Source organism: Macrotis lagotis, chromosome 2, assembly GCF_037893015.1.
Source record: "Macrotis lagotis isolate mMagLag1 chromosome 2, bilby.v1.9.chrom.fasta, whole genome shotgun sequence".
Taxonomy (NCBI): domain Eukaryota; kingdom Metazoa; phylum Chordata; class Mammalia; order Peramelemorphia; family Peramelidae; genus Macrotis; species Macrotis lagotis.
The window spans coordinates 199,655,358-199,676,541 of NC_133659.1; the positions used below are offsets into that span (position 1 = coordinate 199,655,358).

The following is a 21,184-nucleotide window of genomic DNA, read 5'->3' on the forward strand; positions in this document are numbered from 1 at the left end:
CTTTAAGGGAAAAAAAAGAATAATCTTAGATTAATCACAAACCTCTTTGCAGCATTTGCATTGTTTGTTTTGCTAATTGGTATTTTTTCTAATTATATGTTATAAAAGTTTTTCAACATTCATACATATGCACATTTATAAGTTAAATAATTTCCTTCCATCCTCTTCTTAATGAACATTGTATATGTACATTTGCATTAGCATGTTTATATATTAGTCATTTTCTGTATGACATATTAAGACTAACGAAAAAGAAAGAAAAGCACAAGATAGGAAGGAAAAATAAGAAATTTAAAAAAGTGAACATAGTGTTCATTTAGATTATGTAGGGTTTTTTTGCTTTTGTTTTGTTTTTCTTTTTCTGGATGTAGATAGCATTGTTCTTAACAGGTCTCCCAGGACTATCCTAGCTCTCAGAATTGCTGAGAGGAGCTGTATCCATCAAAGTTTTTCCATTCACAATATTTTTTGTTAATGTGTACAATGTTCTCTTGGATCTGCTCCCTTTGCTCAGCATCAATTCCTGTAATTCTTTCCATGCTTCTCTAGAGTTCAACCATTCATGGTTTTGTATAGAATAATAGTGCTCCATAACATTCATATACCATAACTTGTTCATCCATTACCCAATTGATGGGTATCCCCCCATTTTCCAATTCTTTGACTGGCATTATTTGTTAACCAACCAATCTTAAGAGGAAAAGAGATTAATGGAATCATAATTCCATGATTAAAAATCATAGGTTTATTCCTTTATTTAAGGCTTTGAATTGTGACAATGATGTCATATATTACTCTAATGGTATCTTCTCAGAAGCAATGAGTATTTTATTTGATAGTTCTTCAGGTGCTAACATTTTATTCTTCTGTAATTCTAAGAAGCTTGGGAAACCTTTTAATTCTTAAACCATTGCAGTATAGCCTCAAACCCAAGAATCCTGGATCTAGAAAGAATGTATTTTCCTTCTTGGCATTTTTTTCTTAGACTTCCTTATCTGGAAACTCAATAACTTAATATGTTTTCACTTGATTTTATTTACCTTTAGAACTAGAAAATGTGCATACAGTTCTTTCCAATGTCACTGAAGGGAAAGTTGCTCTTAAAGATTTGTTACCTACCTTGGAATCCTTGGGGATTGACTCAAGTGATGAAGCTGTCAAAAAAACACTAAAATTGATTGAACCTGATGGTAAGTACATCATTTGTCTATCAAATTAATGTATACAAAATATGTACAAATTAATGTGTACAAATATGTACAAAAATACATTATTTCCATTTTCTCAGTCTTGATTTACTCATCTGTGAAATGGAGATAATAATACTATCTACCTCCTGAGCATATTGTGAGGATCAAATGAATTGACCTGGAAAATGTTTTACAAATCTTTAAGTTAGCTATATAACTGCTAACTGTTATTATGCTATTATTGGGCAAAGCTATGATTTCCCTCATCTCTACCATACAGTGTAAGAGAATAATGATGAGGGATAGAGTTCTAGAAGGAAATCATATGGGAGAAGGGAGGAGAAGGAATGTTAAAATAGTGTATGAAGTGGCACTTCCATCAATTTCACAGAAGTAACTCTATCCTGATAGTACTATATCAGGTAATCTGATATTTTAATCTTATTTCAGTATGCTATTTCTAGGTTACATTAGCATAAGGAGTTTCTAACTTAATTCTTGAGTCCCTCTCTCTGGTGTTTTCATCACCACGATGGCACTCTTCACCATACTTAGGTGTTTTATGTCCATGTTTCATTTGTGTTGATGTGATCAGTAGGTAATTCATGATGACTTTTTGTTGCAAAGTGATTACCACAGAAAGCCTCTTGCTGTCCTGAAGTTACTGTCAACCAGATTATTTGAAATCATTTGTCAATTTTAGATTTTTGGGATGTCTTAGAAATTCATTCAGCATCCCAGGGAAGGTTTTGATGATCTAGTATTCTATCAGTAAATTTGCAATCAGGAAGATTCATCTTCTTAAGTTTGAATCTAGCCTCAGACAGTTGTGCGACCCTGGGTAAGTCACTTGACCCTGTTTGCTTCAGTTTCCTTATCTGTAAAATTAGCAAGAGAAGGAAATAGTAAACCAATTCAGTATCTCTGCCAACAACAATAAAGAGACACTTCCCATAATATAAGCTCCTTAATAATTGAATTGGTCCAGAAATTCCAGAAAAACCTATGTATGGTTATGCAGATTTTAGTTTCCTGCTTCATCACATTCTTCCTCTTTTCCTCCTTACACATATGTATCCAAAGGTTCACATCAGGGAGAAGCTGGCATTTCTCCAAATGAAGGATACTAGGGGGTTGCCTCCAGGAGAATTGTGAATGAATGAATGATGTGTATTGTAAATGACTTGTAAAGACTCATGGCAGACATTCTGTAACCTGTCACCATGTGTTGAAGAAGAGGCTCTTTGATTGCCTGTAGATGTATTCAAAGCATTTTATCAGTCTCAGTTATGGTGTTTGAGTCTTATTCTTCAGGAAGGCTGGCAGTTGGTGAAGATAATGGTGCCAATGACTTTGTGAATTCAAAAGATCTAGAGGGTTTCCTTATCAGCCAACCCATCATTCCAGAGTTTGGGTTTCACAACGAGCACAAAATTGATAACTTGAGGAATAAGGAAAAATCTTGAGAAGTCATTGATCTTTGGGAACTTAGCCCAGGAATAACTGAGATACAAGCCTAGCAGAAAATCATGTGTATCTGGTCATGATGGAAAAAATGCTCTGTGGGAAGTGGATTAAGTTTTTAAGTTTAATCTACCTCTATCTCTTTTTTTAAGGTGATATAGGAGGATTATGTCAATGTATTGGGAAAAATATTTATATTTTTCTGGCTATATTTTGAAGTAAATTAATTTGTAAAAGATATTTCAGGGGGGTGGAGCCAAGATGGCAACAAGAAGGGATGAAGTCTTAGGTGCTCTCTGATAAAACTTGAAACTAAGGACTCTAACTAAACTTTCAAGAGACAGAACCCACAAAGGGACCCAGTGAGGCAGTTCTCCTACCCAAGGTAACCTGGAAAAGAGCAGAAAGGCTCTGCTCCCCAGGGTCAGAGGGGTGGCCCGGCAGAGTGGTGGCCCGCCAGAGCGAAAGAACTTTAGCCTCACGGAGAAAGCCCCAGGGCACTGGGAGCCATGGCTCACAGCAGAGGGGGAGTCTCCTGAGCTGCACCCCGGGGAGCACCGGGCACAAAGTGGGGGAACAGCAGGGGATCCCTGCCAGAGTGAGCACGTGGAGCCCAGCCCTCAGGGCACACAGCAAGCAGCTTGGTCATTCTGCAGCCCAGATCCAGAAACAGAAGCAGGCGGAGTTGGTAAGCAGGAGCCTCCAGGGCATGAGCTCATTGAGCTGAGGGAGGGGCGTGAAGAGAGACTGCAGAGCTCTGTCCACTGCCTCTGGAACAGGACTCTGGGGCTCTGACCACATTCAGATCCTGATCTCAGTCTAGGCCCCCCCCCCATAGAACAGCAGGCCCCCCCCAACCTCAGCCCCGTGGCAGAGGGGGGCACTTATGGTCATTCACAGACCAGGAGGAAGGACAGAGCCTCACACACTGAGACCCTTGTGGGAGTGTCCCAAAAGCTCAGGAAGCACCCCCAAAACAGGCCCAGGCTGGGAAAATGAGCAAGCAGAGAAACAAGAGGAAGACCATTGAGAAATATTTTGCATATGAGCCCAAGAAGGATCAAAACAGTCAGTCTGAAGATGAGGAAGCACAAGCTCTTGCATCTAAGGACTCCAAGCAAACCAGAAACTGGGCTCAGGCTATGACAGAGCTCAAAAAAGACTTTGAAAAATCAAATGAGGGAGTTGGACGAAAAACTGGGAAAAGAAAGGAGAGAGATGCAGGAAAAACATGAAAATGAAGTCAGCAGCTTAGTCAAGGAAATCCAAAAAAATGCTGAAGAAAATAGCATGCTAAAAACCAGCTTAGGTCAAATGGATAAAACAGTTCAAAAAGTTATTAAGTAGAAGAATGCCTTAAAAAGCAAAATTGGCCAGATGGGTAAAAGAGATAAGAAAACTCTCTGAGGAGAACAAATCCTTCAGACAAAGAATAGAATTCAGGAAGATTGATGAATTTACCAGAAATCAGGAATCAATACTTTAGAACCAAAAAAAATGAAAAATTAGAAGAAAATGTGAAATATCTCATTGAAAAGACAACTGATATGGAAAACAGACTTAGGAAAGATAATTTAAAAATTATTGGAATACCTAAAAGTCATGATCAGGAAAAGAGCCTTGACATCATTTTCAAAGAATTACTACAGGAAAATTGCCCTGATATCCTAGAAGCAGAGGGCAAAATAGAAATGGAGAGAATCCACAGATCCCCTCCGCGAAAGAGATCCCAAAAATCCAACCCCTAGGAACATTATAGCCAAGTTCCAGAACTCCCAAGTCAAAGAGAAAATATTACAAGCAGCCAGAAGGACACAGTTCAAATATCATTGAGTTGCAGTCAGCATCACATAGGAATTAGCAGCAACTACATTGGAAGCTCATAGGGCTTGGAATATAATATACTGGAAGGAAAAAGAGCTTAGAATGCAGCCAAGAATGAACTACCCAGCAAGGCTGAATGTCCTCTTCCAGGGAAAAAGATGGACTTTCAATGAACCAGGGGAATTTCAAATGTTCCTTTTGGAATGGCCAGAGCTGAACAGAAGGTTTGATCTTCAGATACAGGACTCAGGTGAAGCATGGAGATTGGAGGAGAGGGGAAAAATAGGAGGGACTGAATGAGGATGAACTGCATGCATAGAAAAATGATACTAATAATATTCATATGAATCTTCTTAGTTAATAGAGCAGGTAGAGGGAGCTTTTATAGTTGAAGCACAGGAGAAAGCTGAATTCGAAGATAAAATATGGTGTAAAAATGGAGTCAATAGAAAAAAAGGGAAATGGAATGGGAGAAAGAAAAAAGGAGAGGGGGAATAGTCCAAGATATTTCACATAATAAGATTTTTTTATTACAATGAACTATTGCAATGATATGGAAGGGGGGAGGCAAGGGGGAATGAGGGAACCTTTGCTCTCATCAGAGATGCCTAGGAGAGGAAACAGCAAATATACTCAATGGGGTATAGAAATCTGGAGTAAGAAGGAGGTGGGAGCCCGGGGGGAGTGGTGGGGATGTGAATAAAGGAGGAGAGGATGGACCATGGGGGGACAGTGGTCAGGTATAACACATTTTCTTTTTTACTTCTTGCAAGGGGCTGGGATTGGAAGGCCTGCCCAGGACCATAGGGCCAGGTGGATTCTGGGCCTAAGGGGTGGTATGGGGGCTCAGGGCTTCTTGGCCCCAAGACCAGAGATCTTTCTGCTCTGCCACTCAGTGACCCTACGGCAGAGTCAGAGTGAAAGGAGAGAGAAAATATAGTACATTGTAGTGGAGAAATAAGAAAGGAGGGATTTGCGATCAGCAATGGCAACATTGGAAAAATACGGAAGTAACTTTTGTGATGGACTTATCATAAAAAATGTGATCCACACGTGACAGAGTTGTTGGTGTTGGAACAAAGACTGAAGCACATTTTATTATTATTATTATTTGGGGGTGGGTGCAGGGCAAGTGGGGCTGGGTGGCCCGCCTAGGGCCACATAGCAGGGTGATCTTTGGGTGTCTGGAGCTGGATTTGGTCCCTGGTGCTCCTGGCTCAAGGGCCAATGCTCTGTCTGCCACCTAGCTACACCTACTATTATTACTATTTTATTTTATTTTGGGTCTTTTTTTTTTTTCCTCTTCTTTTTGGTTTTTGCAGGGCAGTGGGGATCAGGTGGCTTGCATGTCACATGGCTGGGTGATTGTTGGGTTTACGAGGCTGCATATGGACTCAGGTGCTCGTGGCTCCAGGGCTGGTGCTTCGTCCATTGCGCCACCTGGCCATACCTACAATTATAACTATTATTTTTTTAATTTTAATTTTTTTCTCTCCCCTTTACTTTTTTCGCCTAAGCAAGTCTATCTATATTCATGGGGGTAGAGGGGTATTTTGTTTACTTGTAAACAAGAATATTTTATTAATGTAAAAAAACATTTGTACAAAATGAGAATAAAAAAATAAATTTGAAAAAACAGAGCTCAGGTAGGCTGCAAGTCCTAAGAGGAACATAGGGCAGGAGGGAATTGGGGCAGTAACAAAGATAGCTTCTCACCTTTCTCTTTTTGGACATCTCTGGTCCCATCTCTGCTGTAAGTGTTGTTTTACCCATTTCTTTTGCTTCTCAGAGGCTTTAAGGTATTGATTGCTTCTTGACCTCTTCTTTAGGGAGCTCGAGGTATATCTTTAAACATTGTGTTTGCTTGAAAGGGCAAAAGAAAGAAGAATTTGATTCACCCATGGGGGAGAGAGAGAGAGAGAGAGAAGAAGAAGAAGAGGAAGAAGAAGAAGAAGAAGAAGAAGAAGAAGAAGAAGAAGAAGAAGGAAAAGGAAGAAGAAGAAGAGAGAAGATGAAGAGGAAGAAGAAGGAAGAGAGAAGAGGAAGAGGAAGAGGAAGAAGAAGAAGAAGAAGAAGAAGAAGAGAAGAAGAAGGAGAGAAGAGAGAAGAGGAAGAAGAAGAGAGAAGAGGAAGAAGAAGAAGAAGAAGAAGAAGAAGAAGAAGAAGAAGAAGAAGAGAGGAGAAAGGAGAGAGGAGAGGGAAAGAAAAAGACTGTTCTCATAGTCTTGGTGTTCTACGCTGGAAAACTTCCTCTGCATCCGGGGTCCCACTTCTGCATGAGTAGGCATTGGTTAATAAGTGACCTCATGAAAGAAAAAAGAACAAAAGTAATTAAAATTGTTCATGTTCTGACTTTATTACTTGACTATTAAATTCCCTGGACTATTTGCTACACACTCTTACTATGCTATAGATATAGCAAAAAAGATTAGTTTTCATTAGGGGGCCTTTGGCTTCAAACTTTATATATATTGAGGTAGCCTATATCTATGACATGAACTTGTTGGCAACTATCTGGAGCTAGAATAGGTTCCAACCCTCTATCTACACAAAAGTAAAAGAAGTTCCCCTGAAAAGTTCATTTTTCATTGACTTTATAGATTTAGCTTTGAAGTCTGCATGTCCGTCCTCTCAAAAAATGTAAATTATGTTTTTCTCTTTTACAGATGATGGAAAAGTAGATCTCAAGGATATGGTCAAACAATTCATTAAGGGGAAAAAGTCACTAATAACCGAAAGTGAGTAATATCTGTGAGCTTGTTTAATTCTGCTTTACTGCATAGATTGGAATTTTTTCCCCTGCCTTTCCAACAATATACTTTTATCTCATTTTTAGTTTTTTAAAAGTGGAAATACAGTCTCAAATGAGGTCCCAGGAATGTCAAACTTTTTCCTGTATTGAAATATTTTGATAGTAAACTTTTTTAATAGATTAAAAATCTGGAAGCTTGTTTTTCAAATCCTGCCTCTAACCCTTAAGTCTATGACCATAAGCAAGTCAAAAAATCTCTAAGGCTTATCAGCCTAATTTCATAAGATGGGCTGTAATATGATTGATATTCCACTTATCTCTGTTATATTCACATGCTGTGTGGATGCTACTCTGAGAGATACTATGGTGTATCAGAGAAGCTAGTAAGAGAGTTTCAGTATAAATACAGAAATTTTGTCAATTTGCAACAGTAAAATAAATGGATAAGATAATAATATAAAAGAGGTAGTATAAAGACCACCAAATCCTGTTCTGGACAATCCTATTAAGAGCTATATGAATTTCAGTGCATCTCTTTAATGCTCCTATTTCCATTTGTGTTCTTAGCCACCCTGGGACCTGGGGAAAAGATCTGAATGATCATAGTTTGCTTCAGACATACTTTGATCTAAGGCATCTTAAGGAAGCCCTGGATAATAACCAATGTATTTAACCAAAATCCTTAACATTTTTATAGTTGAATCTGAATTATCTAGTGAAAGTAGCTGCGAGTCAAAGCTTCCTCTGCATTCAATTATGAGCCAAATATGGTTTCCTCAAGAAGACAAAACCTAAATCTGTCTTAAAGTTCAAGTAGTAGACTGGGGATAAAAGGCCAAAAAGGAAATGTCTAGTAGCCAAAAAGGTCAAGTGAACATATACTACTTCTACTCACATCAACCAATGACCAACCCAGCAATCTGGCATTGATTACTAATCAACCACTTTCAAGAAAAAGACAGTTTTATTACATCTACATATTAAATGTGGGATATTTATCCTTTTATTTTGATATTAATTCACCCTCCAATGTAAAGCCTTTTCATCAAACATGAACTACTTTATATACTTCATCCCAAAGAAGTAAGCTGTAAGTAGTTTGTTTTACTCATTAACTCCACAATCCATCATCTCCCACATCATGCTAAACTGATATTCCTGAAGCACTGGACAAACCATATGACTCCATTGCTTAAGAAGTATCAATGTTTTCTCATTTCTTTTATGAAAGATAAAAACTCCTCTGTTTTATGTTTAAATCCCTTTACAATTTGGTTCTAACCTATCTTTCCAAGCACCTCACTATGCTGATAAGGTACTGGCAATTTATTAAGTGCCTGTTATATACCATCCCCAGTTCCAAATGCTAGAGATTCAAATAAAAGGCAAAACACAGTCCCTGACATCAAAGAGTGATTCAACAGATGAAATAATGAATAAAGGGAAGGAAATGGATTTAAGAAGGGTTATGAAAGGCTATAGAAGGTAGGATTTTAGTTGAGTCTTAAAGGAAGCAGAGAAGTCAATAATTGGAATTGACAAGGAAGAGGTTCCAGGCCTGGAGCTATATCCAGAGAAAATGTCTGTTGTTGAGAGATGGAATGTTTTGTTCTAAGAATAGTGAAGAGGCCAATGTTTTATTGAATGAAAAAATACAGTTAAGGAGGGAATAAGGTGCAAGAAACCTGTAAAGGTAGGAGGTGACTGGGTTATGAAGGACTTTGAAATGCCAAGCAGCAGATTTTATATTTGCTTCTGGAATAAATAAGGAACCACTGGAGTTTATTGAGTAGGGGATGGGGAATGGCATGATCAAACTTGCACTTTAAGAAAATTTAGGACTTTAGTGACTGAATGGAGGAGGTTTGAAAGAGGAGAGATAGGCAGGTTGTTATTGAGACAATAATCCAGATGTGAGGTGATGAGGACCTGCAATAGGGTGGTGGCAGTATCAGAAGAGAGAAAGGATCAGATTCTAGAGATGTTGCAAATGTAAAATAAATAGCTTTCACAGCAGATTAGATATTGGAAGGAATGAGAGAGAGTAAGGAATCCAGTGATCATAAGAGACTGGGAGGATGATATTGCCCTTTATGGTAGGTAGAAGGAAGGTAGAAGGATAAGAGGATTCAGGCAAAAATATAATGAGTTCTGTTTTAGACAGAATTCATTAAAATGAGTTAAAATGTCTACTGGACGTTGTTTGAGATATATGAAAGGCAGTGGAGATGAGAGACTGGATATCAGCAGAGAGTTTGGGACAGAATAGGTAGATCTGAGAATCATCACCATAGTGATTCCAAAATCATAGAAAGGTGATAAGATCACCTAGGGAAGTAATATACAGAGAGAAGAGAAGAGGGCTTGGGACAATCCTGGGGGATACCTCAAGGTAGAAGGTATGATCTGGAGGAGAATCCAGCATAGGAAACAGAGTGGTGACTAGATAGAAAGGAGGAAAACCATGAAAGAGTGTTGACTTGAAAACCTAGAGAGAAGACAGTAGCAAGGAAGAGTGATCAATAGTGTAAAAGGTCACAGAGAGGTCAAGGAGAATGAGAACTGAGAAAAAGAGCATTGGATTTAGCATCTAAGAGATCATTAGCAATTTTGGAGAGAGAGAGAGTTTTGGTGGAATGATGATTTTGGTAGCTAAGACTTGAGTTACAAATATGTCCTTAGACACTTATTAGATATGCTAACCTGGGAAAGTCACTTTACGTCTTCCATCCTCAGTTTTTTCATCTCTGAAATGGGGATTATAGCACAGCTAGGGCTGTTGTAAGGATCAAATGAATTTGATATTTGCAAAACCATTGGTATAGTATATACTCTATAGCAGGTTTGCTTACTTTCCTTACCTCCTGAAGTTCTTCAAGGAAGGTTTTCTGGAATTTTTCCAGATGTTAAACCCCACCCTCAACCACAATGTGGTTATATTATAGACTTATCTGTGAACTTGTTTGATCCAAGATTAGACTATAAGATCTTTGAGGCTTAAGTCACTAACTTGTATACCCAACCCATAGCACTTAGTAAATGATAGTTAATCATTGGTCATCTTGCAGAAGTTAATTCAAGACCTAGAAGTAGAAGACATGTTTCCCATTCTATTCTGCTTTTAACTTGCCTAAAGAGTTTCACCATTCTAATCTCCCTTATTTCCAAAAGAGTAATTTGGTTAGATGATATCTGAGGTCCCTTCCATCTCCAAACCCCAATGGTCAAATTGTTAGGCATGATCAGAAGATTCTTGGTTATTAGGCTACTTGAGTGACATAAGATATCCAAGAACTTCCATATTAGAAAATGAATAGGAGCAGTTAAGTGAATAGAATACCAGCCCTGGAGTCAGGAAGACCTGAGTTCAAATGTCCTCAGATACTTAATAATTGCCTAGCTGTGTGACCTTGGGCAAGTCACTTAATAACCCTATCACATTAAATAATTAATTAAAAACTTATAAAAAAAGAAAATGAATACTGTCTTCAAATAAAGTTTTACTTATTTCCTCAGAAAGACATATAATGATTTTAATCTTCGGTTTTTCTAAACAAATAGAAATACAAAAAATACAGGATATTGTTTCCTCTGTATCCAATGGGATGATTCATGTTGAAGATTTATTACCTGTTCTGGAAAGCTTTGGAATCAAATTAGAAGATGGCAAGCTTAAGGATACCCTGGAATCTATTGGAACTGATGGTAAGCACAACTTTCTCTCAGGTTATTTACATAGTATATATGAGACTATGTTTGCTTTCTAATGGTAAAACTAAAATTTCAGTCACTTGCTAAAAAAAAGATAAAATTGAGGGATGGAGTAAAGTGATCCGGCCAATCACCTTTCCTTTTAGAAGTGTCTTCCCCCTTTTTAGAAGAGAAAGTTGTTTGAATGGTGATGGGAGTAGAGGTACAGGAAATAAAAAAATTCAACGAACTTTTACAAACAACTCCCTAAATCTGGATATATCATGCAAGAAATACTGATCAATACAAGAAAATCCTGATACGTCAGCTTTACCTTTTATGATTTATGTTTACTGTCTAATTGAAGGTTATCATTATCATGCAAGGTTCTCTATAATGTAAACCTGTTTGATACAAGATAGCATCTGTATTCCCTGATGGCCAATAAACTATATCATTATAAATACATTATAGGTATTTTACCTTACTTAAAAATATTTATTAAATTTCAATGACTACCTGTTTCTCTAGTATTAAATATCTTCTTGACTTTAAAGTACTTCACAACTTGGTCCTTTCCTAGCTTTCCAGGCTTTTTATACTTTACTCTCCTTTTTTTTTAAAAAGTTTTTATGAGGCAGTGGGATTAAGTGACTTGTCCAAGGTCACACAACTAGGTAATTATTATGTGTCTGAGTCTGGATTTGAATTCAGGTCCTCCTGACTCCTGGACTGGTGCTCTATCCACTGTGCCACCTAGCTTCCCCCCAAGGATATCTTTACTTAGCAATTGAGATCTTTGAATTCTACTGGATTTCATTCTAGGAACAACCAGGGACTGGATCTTTGCCTTGATAGGGCTCCAACAAGTTGGAACCAAGATATGTCAAATCAGACCCCATTTATTATAAATCACACTGGTTTAAGACCTCAGTGAAAGGTCTAGGCTTTTATAACTGTCATTTACAGACTTGGACTGGTAGAATGTACTTATATTTTTCTTTGACTTTAAATGTTTGCTTCATGTGATATCTTTTTTGTAGTGTGTATATCTCAGGTGATCTGGGTCTAAATAGCACCTTTCATATTTCTTTCTTTTCCCAGTCCTTTACACATTTTTGTTAAGGGTTTCTTCAATGTTCACTTTGCCAGTAACCTGTCTTCTTATAATCTGGACATATCAGTCATCATGTCAGAGCATTCAAATATTGCTTGCAATAGGTTACATGTAACAGGGATAGAACATATTCCTTGAAGTTTACTTGGAACTGAATTGAATTCCCTTTGACCACTTCTAGAGATAATACTTAGTGCTGAAAATCTTTGGAATGACAAAAAAATTCCTTGTTCCTTATGAGAAAAACAAACTATATCAAAGACTGGTCTTTAAGCCACAAAGTTCTGCTATCCATTTTACTAGCAGAGATGTCTCTTCTTCCTCTGTTACTCTCTTTTCTGAGAATGTTTTGTTTGAACAGAGTTCTCTTGGACTCCTTGTAGCAAGAGAGGAGATTTTGCACCCCTTCCATGTCCCTAGGTTCTGAGGGGACTGCCTAAACATGGAAATGAGCACAAATGCTACCCGGCTTGGACCTGGATCTCAGGGTCCCCAGCTGCCTCTTCTGCTTAGGTTTCTTCTCCTGATTATGAGTTAATGAATAGCTAAGCTTGGATGGAATATTTCCAACTTTGGAAGTAACTTCATGAGTTTGCAAGTCTAACTTTGGATTCCACATTAGGCAGCAGCTGCCACTACAACTTTATTAGAGAAGATGACCACCGACTTACTAAAAGATAATATCCCTTGAAAAAAATGACTTGATAAGTTGTTAGTTCAGCTGAAAGGAAGTGACTATACAGCAGTCCCAAAAAATGCTTTCATATTTTGAAGTTTTAAGTATCAGTCTCTTAGGAGAATATAATAGGAGTTGTTGGTTACTGTTTCATATCTTTCTCAGTATATTTTTGATCATTTTGTTTTATCCTTTTATCAAAATCCTATCTTTTGGACAGGAGGAATAAATAGCTGCACTTAACCTGATCTACCTTGAACACTGACTACTTTTGTGATCACCAGTGGGGGAGATTTTGGCATGAGTCATATGTAAACTTCATATGTGATTTCACCCAGGGGTATGGGCAGGGAAAGAACCAGAAATAAAGGAAAATAAAAGAATCTGGATCTCCTTTTTAGAAATCATGATACATTAGAAATTAACCTAATCTAAACAGATCCTACAGCTGGGGTCACTTAGTGAAAGAAGCCATTCTTAGCCCTTTGATCCATGTGCCAATCTTCTAGCTACATGACAATAATTTGAACATAATGGATTTGATTCCAACTGACACATTCTAGTGATTTTATTAGGTCTGATAAATTAATAGAAGCAATAATTTAAGTAAAGCAGCAAGATATAAGATAAAGCCATAAAATTCATCAGTCTTTCAGTGTATTACCAACAAAACCCAGCTGGAAGATCTGAAAAAAGAAATTGAATTCAAAATTAGTAGAAAATTAGTAAAATACTTGGAAATTTTCCTGTCAAGACACACACATTGAATATAATTACAAAACATTCTTTATAAAAATAAAGACATAGTTAATTAGGGAAAATTAATGAATAAAGCCAATGTCATACAAATGAAACTATTAAGGGTTATTATAAAGAACTTAAAATTATAAGAAAATCATCTGGAAGAGCAAAATTTCAATAATCTTAAAAGAAATTATAGAAAAAAGTGGGAAGGAAGTGAAACTAAAATTTCAGACAATACTACAGTTACTACAAAAACACACCAAATTTCAGACAATAGTACAAATCAAAAATATTGAGTTCTGGTTAAAAAGTAGAAAAGTTGATCAAAGAAAATGATTCAGTACATAGAGGACTGAAATAAAGCAGCTTTGTGTGAAGAAAAACAAGTCCAAAGTAATCAATTACTGGGTCACAATTTGATTTTAAAAATACTGTGTAAATTAGAATTTGAGTTGATAGAAAACAGGCTTACATCCACATTGTATACCATATAAGCCCCAAGTGGCTACAAAGACCACATTTAAACTTTTTAAAAGACCATAATATTAACAAATTAGGGGAGAATGGAAAAAAAAGATATGTTTCATGATTATGGATAAGGGAAGAGTGATAAAGATGATTGCAGGACATAAAATTGATAATTTTGATTAAAAAATTGAAATTTTATACAAACCTAATGAAACAATACAGTTAGAATTAAAAGGAAAATATTTAACTGGAAAAAATTGTACAGAAAATTTCACTGAGAGGCATATAATATGCAAGAAATATATGAAATTGAAACAAATATATAATTAAAAAGAGAATTTCCTTAATAGCAAAATAGTCAAAAGATAGGAAGAGGCCAGTTTCAAAAAAAATAAATTCAAATTATTAGCGATCAAGTGAAAGATGCTTCAGATCATTAATAATAAGAAAAATGCAAAATAAAACAATTCTGATGTGTCTTACTTATACTCAACAGATCAACAAAGATGACAAAGAAAATAATAATTTATAGAGGCTATATGAATGATAGTCATATTAAGTCACTCTTGTTGAGCTAGGATTTGGAATTCTGGAAATATGATCCCCAAATCTCTGAGTTGTGTATGCTCTTGCTTCTAGTGATTCTATTAGATACATGCCCTAAAGAGATCAAAAAACAGAGAGAAAAGTTCTATATGTATGAAACTATTTATATAATAAATAACAAAATATCCATGTGACATTTTGTTATAAAGAGTTGCAAATTAGGTGCCTATCATTTGGAAATGGATGAATGAACAAAACATGTTCTATGAATGTAAAAGAATATTATTTCTCCAAGAGAAAAAATATGAAAAAAGGACAAATTCAGAGTAAGATAGGAAATTTTGTATGAATTTCAGAATGAAATGAGCAGAATTAGATGAAATATTTGTATATTGACCACAACAATATAATGAAAAATAATTTTCAAATACTTAAGAATGCTGATTAATGCCAAGGCGAATGATGATTTTGGAAGAATGATAACAGATAACAAAACATGCATAGAGTCAAAAGAGAACTTTCTGAGCTTCATTTCCTTGTGTATAAAATACTGCTATTAATATTTTTCCAGATTGCTATGAGGAAAACTATATAAAATGCAAAGAGTGTTTGAAAGTGAGTGGTTACTATTTTTGTTCTTGTTCAGTTGTTTTTCAGTGACATCTGATTCTTTGTGACATTATTTGATGTTTTCTTGTCAAAGATATTGGAGTGGTTTGTATTTCCTTCTCTAGCTCATTTGACAAATGAGTACTGATGGTGAAGTGACTTGCCTAGTGTCACACAACAACTAAGTGTCTGAGACCAGATTTGATCTCAGGAAGATCAGTCTTCCTGACTTCAGACCAGGCAATCTATACCCTGTACCATTTGACTGCCCTTGATTATTATTATTATTAATAATAATAATAATATTAACAATAATTAATATTAATAATATTAATAATAACCGCAGACCATGTTATAGAGTTTTCAGCATCATTCCATGATTCTTTGAAAGGTGAATATAATTGCTTTGATTTTCTTCAACTAATGGCCAATTAAATTCAATTATATTTAGCTTTATCTCTTAGTATTTTAAATTATTTAAGCAAATGGCTGCTACTGAAGTGCTTGACAATAGTTTTTATTTTTATATTCTAAAAATATTGAACAGAACAGAGCTAATGATAGACCAGCAATCAGTCAATAAATAAATGCCTACGATATGCAAGTCCCTTCACTGAACACTAGGAAAATGAAGAAGGGTGAAATATAGACCCAGTCCCTATAGTCTAATGGGGGAAACTGAAAAGTTAAACCGAAGTTTAACCAATCAACTTTATTGAGCTTTGTATTAGGTATTTACTAGATACTCTATGATATATAAAGATGCCCTTGATGTAGGGCTTACCATCAAACCAGAAATAAACATAACATAATAATGATGAAATAATAGAAGGGAGAGGGAAGAGAGAGGTTGGGAGGGATAGGAATTATGAAGTCCAAAAGAATATAGCTACTGGGAAATGATGAGATGACTAAACTGGGCAAATTCTTTAAAAAGAGAATTTGGGAGAAGGTCACCATGATCCATTCCCTATGCTTTTCAATCAGAGGGAGGGGAGGGGTCTCAGGGATAGGGGGAACTAAGGAAATGTGAGAAAATACATTTGGTTATTATTCATTGAAACCATGCTCTTATGTTTGGTTATGTTTGTGGGAAAGCATTTACTTTAGGAAAAAAGCAAAACAAAAACAGCACAACACTCTTTTGAAGCAACTCTCTTTCATTGAAGACTAGTAAGATATGTATCAAATGAATTTTCATGAAAATAACTGGTTATATATGAGTGTTTTTTTTAATATTTTACACATTTAAATGTAGAATTTAATAATAGTTATCCTCCCCTTTGAACCATTTTTGTGACTTTTCTAAGCTAATATTTTTGCTTCATCAACAAAGAATGACATAGAAGAGTAGAATTAGAAGAAAATTTTCATTTTATGAGAGAGAAACTAAGGTTCAGATAAAAATTACCCATTCGTGGTAAATTCAGCTAGTTAACCCTAATGATGGTATTTCTAAGTTTAATTTTCTCCAATGAACTATCTCAATTGACTTTTCCCTCCCTTTTGCAGATGATGGAGCAGTGAATTTAAAGAACTTTGTGAAAAAATTAATTAAGGATGAAAAATCTCCAAAAGATAAAAGTGAGTAAGAATTTTAAAATTTAAATTATTAACAATCATTCTATTGCTGTTTCTGGAATATAAATTTTGATATTTTTGTGAATTGTGACTTTTTAGATTTAAGAATTTTACTTTTTACTAGATTTTCTCCTTTCCCTTCTTTGCTCACTTTCAGTCCTTTATTAATTTGCACTACTTTTAATAACAGTTCACCCCTTGCTGCAATATTTGATGAGTGAAGTTTAACCAATCAACTTTATATCAACTACTATACTTTGTATTAGATATTTTACTAGGTACTATGTAATATAAAAAGATGCTCCTGACATGGGGCTTACCATCTAGTCAGAGAGATACATCACATATTAGTGAATAAAATAGGCTTTATAATATAGAAGAAACAGGACAGGGTAGCATTTTTAGATTTTCTCAATGCTATAGATAGGAAATATTTTAACAATATTTTATTTTCCCCTAAATTATATGTAAAGACAATTTTTAACAATCATTGTTTTTTAAATTTTAAGTTCCAACTTTTTCTGCTTCTCATCTTCCTTTCCTCATCCCTTCCTGAGATGGCAAGCAATTTTATATAGATTATATATGTAAAATTATGTAAAATATTTCCATATTAGTCATGTTATGAAAGACATATCAAATGGAAAAAAACAATAAAAAATATAAAGTGAAAAATAGTCTGCTTGGATCTGCATTCAGACTCCATTGATTCTTTCTCTGGAGATGGATAACATTTTTTAATCATGAATCCTTTGGAATAGTCCTGGATCATTGTATTGTTAAGAATAGTGAAGTCATTCATAGTTGATCATTGTACAATACTGTTACTGTGTACAGTGTTATAGATAGGAATTATTATGAGTTCAGAGAATGGAGAGAACTCTGTAGACTACAGTGGACTGGGAAGGCTTCATGGACTTGAATTAGGCTTTGAAGAATGAATGAGAATTGCTACTCAAGGGTGCAATTCGGAAACTTCTAATTTCCAGGCATTCCAAAGCTAATCTATGACTCAGATCTGGATTTAGTTAAACAAATAAAGATCTTCTGCTGCCTTTGTTGAAACTCCAATGACCCAATGAAAATGTATACATAGATTTAGTCATGTCATCCTCTTCTCCAAAGGTTCTTTGACCACCATTCAGAACCTTCCACAATTTGGTGTCACATCTCATACTGCTCTACTCTGTCTATATTATTCTACTGCCAAACTGGACTATTCAGTATGCCCTCTATAATGTCCACACACTTCTGTTACCTATGCATAGAATATCTTTCTCCTTCCCAACTTTTCATTTGTTGAAGGTGAGCATGGGATGTGGTGCAGTATCAGAGACAAGATATCAAGTCCAAAGAACTCATAATAAATCACTTTATCTAGAGCACAGAATGTGTAAAGGAGGCTAATACGAAATGTTTGAAAAGATAGGACAGTATCAGATAATGAAGGACTTTAGATGTCAGGTTGAGGAGTGTATATTTTATCCTGAAGAAGAAAGACAACAGGATAGAGACATGATTAAACCTATTTCTCTTTTTTTAATTTTATTTAAGGCAATGGGGTTAAGTGACTTGCCCAGGCAATTAATAAGTGTCTTATTTGTACTCAGGTCCTCCTGACTCCAGGTCCTCCTGACTCCAGGTCCAGTGCTTTATCCACCTAGCTGCCCCAGTTAGATCTACTTCTTAGAAAAATAATTTTGGAAGATTTGTGAAACTTGAATTGAACATGAGAATTGGAAGGAAGGAGATTAATTATAATGATAATACAATATTTCAGACAAAAGATGATGAGGACCTAAACTAGAGTGGTAATTGTTTGAATGAGAAGAAAGTGTCAATTGTGAAAGATGTACATGTGTAATCAATAAAAGATGATGTGGCTACTTTGATATGGGAGGTGAAAGAAAGGGAAAGAGCCAAGGATGACTCCAAGGTTATAAACCTATATGACATGAAAGAATAAAGTTTGGAGAAAGGGGGAGATATAATTTAGCAGGAAAGGTAATGAATTCCTTGTGGAGCTGATGATTCCACTGCAATATCTGAGCAGAAATATCTAGTCAGCATTTGGTAAACTGAGATTAGTATTCAGGAGAGAGATGATTTTATATGAACCTACACATCTACATATTCACGGAGATTTTCTAGTCATGTAGTAGAGATAATAAACAAATATGTGGAGATGATAGACAAGAGAAAGAATGGAAAGACAGAAAAGGAAAATGCTCAAAGCAGAGACTAGGGAGACCACAATGAATAATGGATGGGAGAAGGATAATTCAGCAAAGAAGACTGAGAAGCAACAATTGGACTCTTAGAAGGACAGAACCATGCCACAAAAACCAAGAGAGAAAACAGTATCAAATGTATAAGTGAATGTTTCTTTAGTTGTCATTTATCTCGATCTCTCCTTCAAGATGAATGAGAACTGAGGAAAACCCATTAGACATAACAGCTAAGAGATAGTTGGTAACATTGGACAGAATAGTTTTCAGAGTGGAAGGGATCATAACCAACTCATAAAGGATTGAAAAGAGACTGGGAGATGAGGATATTAAGAGAGTATGCTTAGGTCACTCTTTAAAAGTCAGTTGACTGTGAAAGAGAGAAAAGTTAAGGGGCAAAAACATATGAGGGTCAAGTGAATGATTTTTTAAGAATAGGGAGACAATAATGTAGAAGAATTTTGAAGTTTTGATTGAAATAGGAAGAAGAGAGAGCTTATCAGATGGACTCTCTTTTTCAGCTAATGAGAGGAATGTAGGAGTCTTGGGAAAAAAGGAAAAACTTGAGATAGTCATTTTGGGAACTAAAATAGAATCACTCAGAAAAAAAAAACATTCAATTTTAGTAGACTCAGCAGGCAGAGTTGCCTGACTATATTTTTAGCACAAAGAAGCAGAGAAAGCAAACAGTCAGGTTTAACCAAGGCTAGTTATAGCAAGGCATGAACAGAGATTTAAAGGTTGAAAATAATATGTAGTTGAACCATGGACCATTAGGCTGACAGTGAAAAGTGTGAAAAAAGTGACAGTGTGAAAAGGAAAGGAAGTTGAAACAGAGCAGGGGTGTAGGATTAATCAGGAGGGAAAAGAAAAGTGATCAGACTTTGAGATGAGAATGAAGAATAAGTGTAAGAGAACTGAAGCAAAAGGAGAGATGAAGAGATAGGAGTATAGACTTTTAGAATCATAAATAAATACATAAATGAAAAAAAAGACTTGTCATGCACTTACTATGTCCTGAAACTATGCTATATGCTGGGTATAATGGATAATGATATCATCCTTGCTATCACAAAACTCATACTTTAATTGGGGGAGACAGCATATTAAAAAAGAGTTCATCTGCAGGATAGGTGGAAAAAACCATAAAATTCAAAAGTTTCAGATCTGATTCAGAAAATAAAGTTCAGGGGTTATTGTGATTGACCAGTAGGCAAGACAATGGTGCCAAGCATCTGGAAATCATATTTTAAAGGCAAATAGGAGAACTAGATATTAGACATTGTCAGGGTAAGTCTTGGTCTTCTTCCATCTCACTGGAAATTTTAGATTTGATGTCTGTCAGCTCAACAACCAAGTCACTCTTCTTACTCAGTCAACCATGCAAAGAGGGAAGGGAACCCCCTATTACTGACTCTTCCTTCTCTCCAAAGAGATGAAGTTTAGACTGCTGAATAGTTAATGATAACCTTGGAGTTATAAGGGAAGAAAAAGTAAAATAAACACAGTCATGGATGATAGTGAGATCTAAAATTTGGCCACTCCTGTGGGATGGCTGAAGCAATCATGGTAATTAAATAGATTGATGTGCTTGGAAGATTCAAATATTCAAGGGACATCACTGTATATATTGAAGTCCCTTAAGTATGAGGGCAGAGGAAGTCTGTGACCCAGGTACTGAGCTACTTAAGAAAGGAAAAAAGGATAATCTGAATCAGAGGTGTACAGGTAATAACCTGCAGTCTATAGCTGTATTACACTCCAAAACACTTCAGAGTGAAGTCTGACCAAGATTAAAATATAATTGAGAAATGTTTAACAAAAATAAAGATACAATAAAATATAAATAATGATAATATATGGTTTTTCAAGTCAAAATATAACCTACAAGAATCCTTATGAACAATACAGTGCTCCCTAGTTTCTATCTGAATTTGTCACCACTGACCTGGCTATTAGATGACTGTGACAACGATCTGGACCAAGTGATATAAACTAATAGAGTGAGCGTCCAAAGAGATGTGGCTGAGTGAGCATTCAATGATGACGAAGGAAGGATCTAGAAGTAGTAAAAATAAAAAAAAGAACCTGGTTTAGTAAGGTTAAGAATTCAAGTCAGTGGAGTCAACTTCAGAATCAGGGAGATCTGAATTCAAATCCTGCCTCTGATAAATATTAGTGATTGCATTGTCCTTAGAAAGCCACCTAACCTCCTGGGTGGCCCCTGACAGTTCTAAATATTTGTAAAGCAATTAGTGATAACATTAGTAAAGGCAGTTTTCTATTCATAGTTCT

The 21,184-nt window shown here is 35.7% G+C and overlaps 1 protein-coding gene across 1 annotated transcript in view; it reads left to right on the forward strand.

Annotated features, from left to right (window-relative positions):
- The window catches only part of LOC141512071 (EF-hand calcium-binding domain-containing protein 13-like), a 34,717-nt gene extending 18,045 nt beyond the window's left edge, over positions 1 to 16,672 (forward strand). The window contains exons 6-9 of the mRNA XM_074220965.1: positions 1,047 to 1,190; positions 7,145 to 7,216; positions 10,792 to 10,935; positions 16,593 to 16,672. Of these exons, the coding sequence (XP_074077066.1) occupies positions 1,047 to 1,190; positions 7,145 to 7,216; positions 10,792 to 10,935; positions 16,593 to 16,672 (440 nt within the window). The remainder of the gene's footprint in view (positions 1 to 1,046; positions 1,191 to 7,144; positions 7,217 to 10,791; positions 10,936 to 16,592) is intronic.
- Positions 16,673 to 21,184: the final 4,512 nt, after the last annotated feature.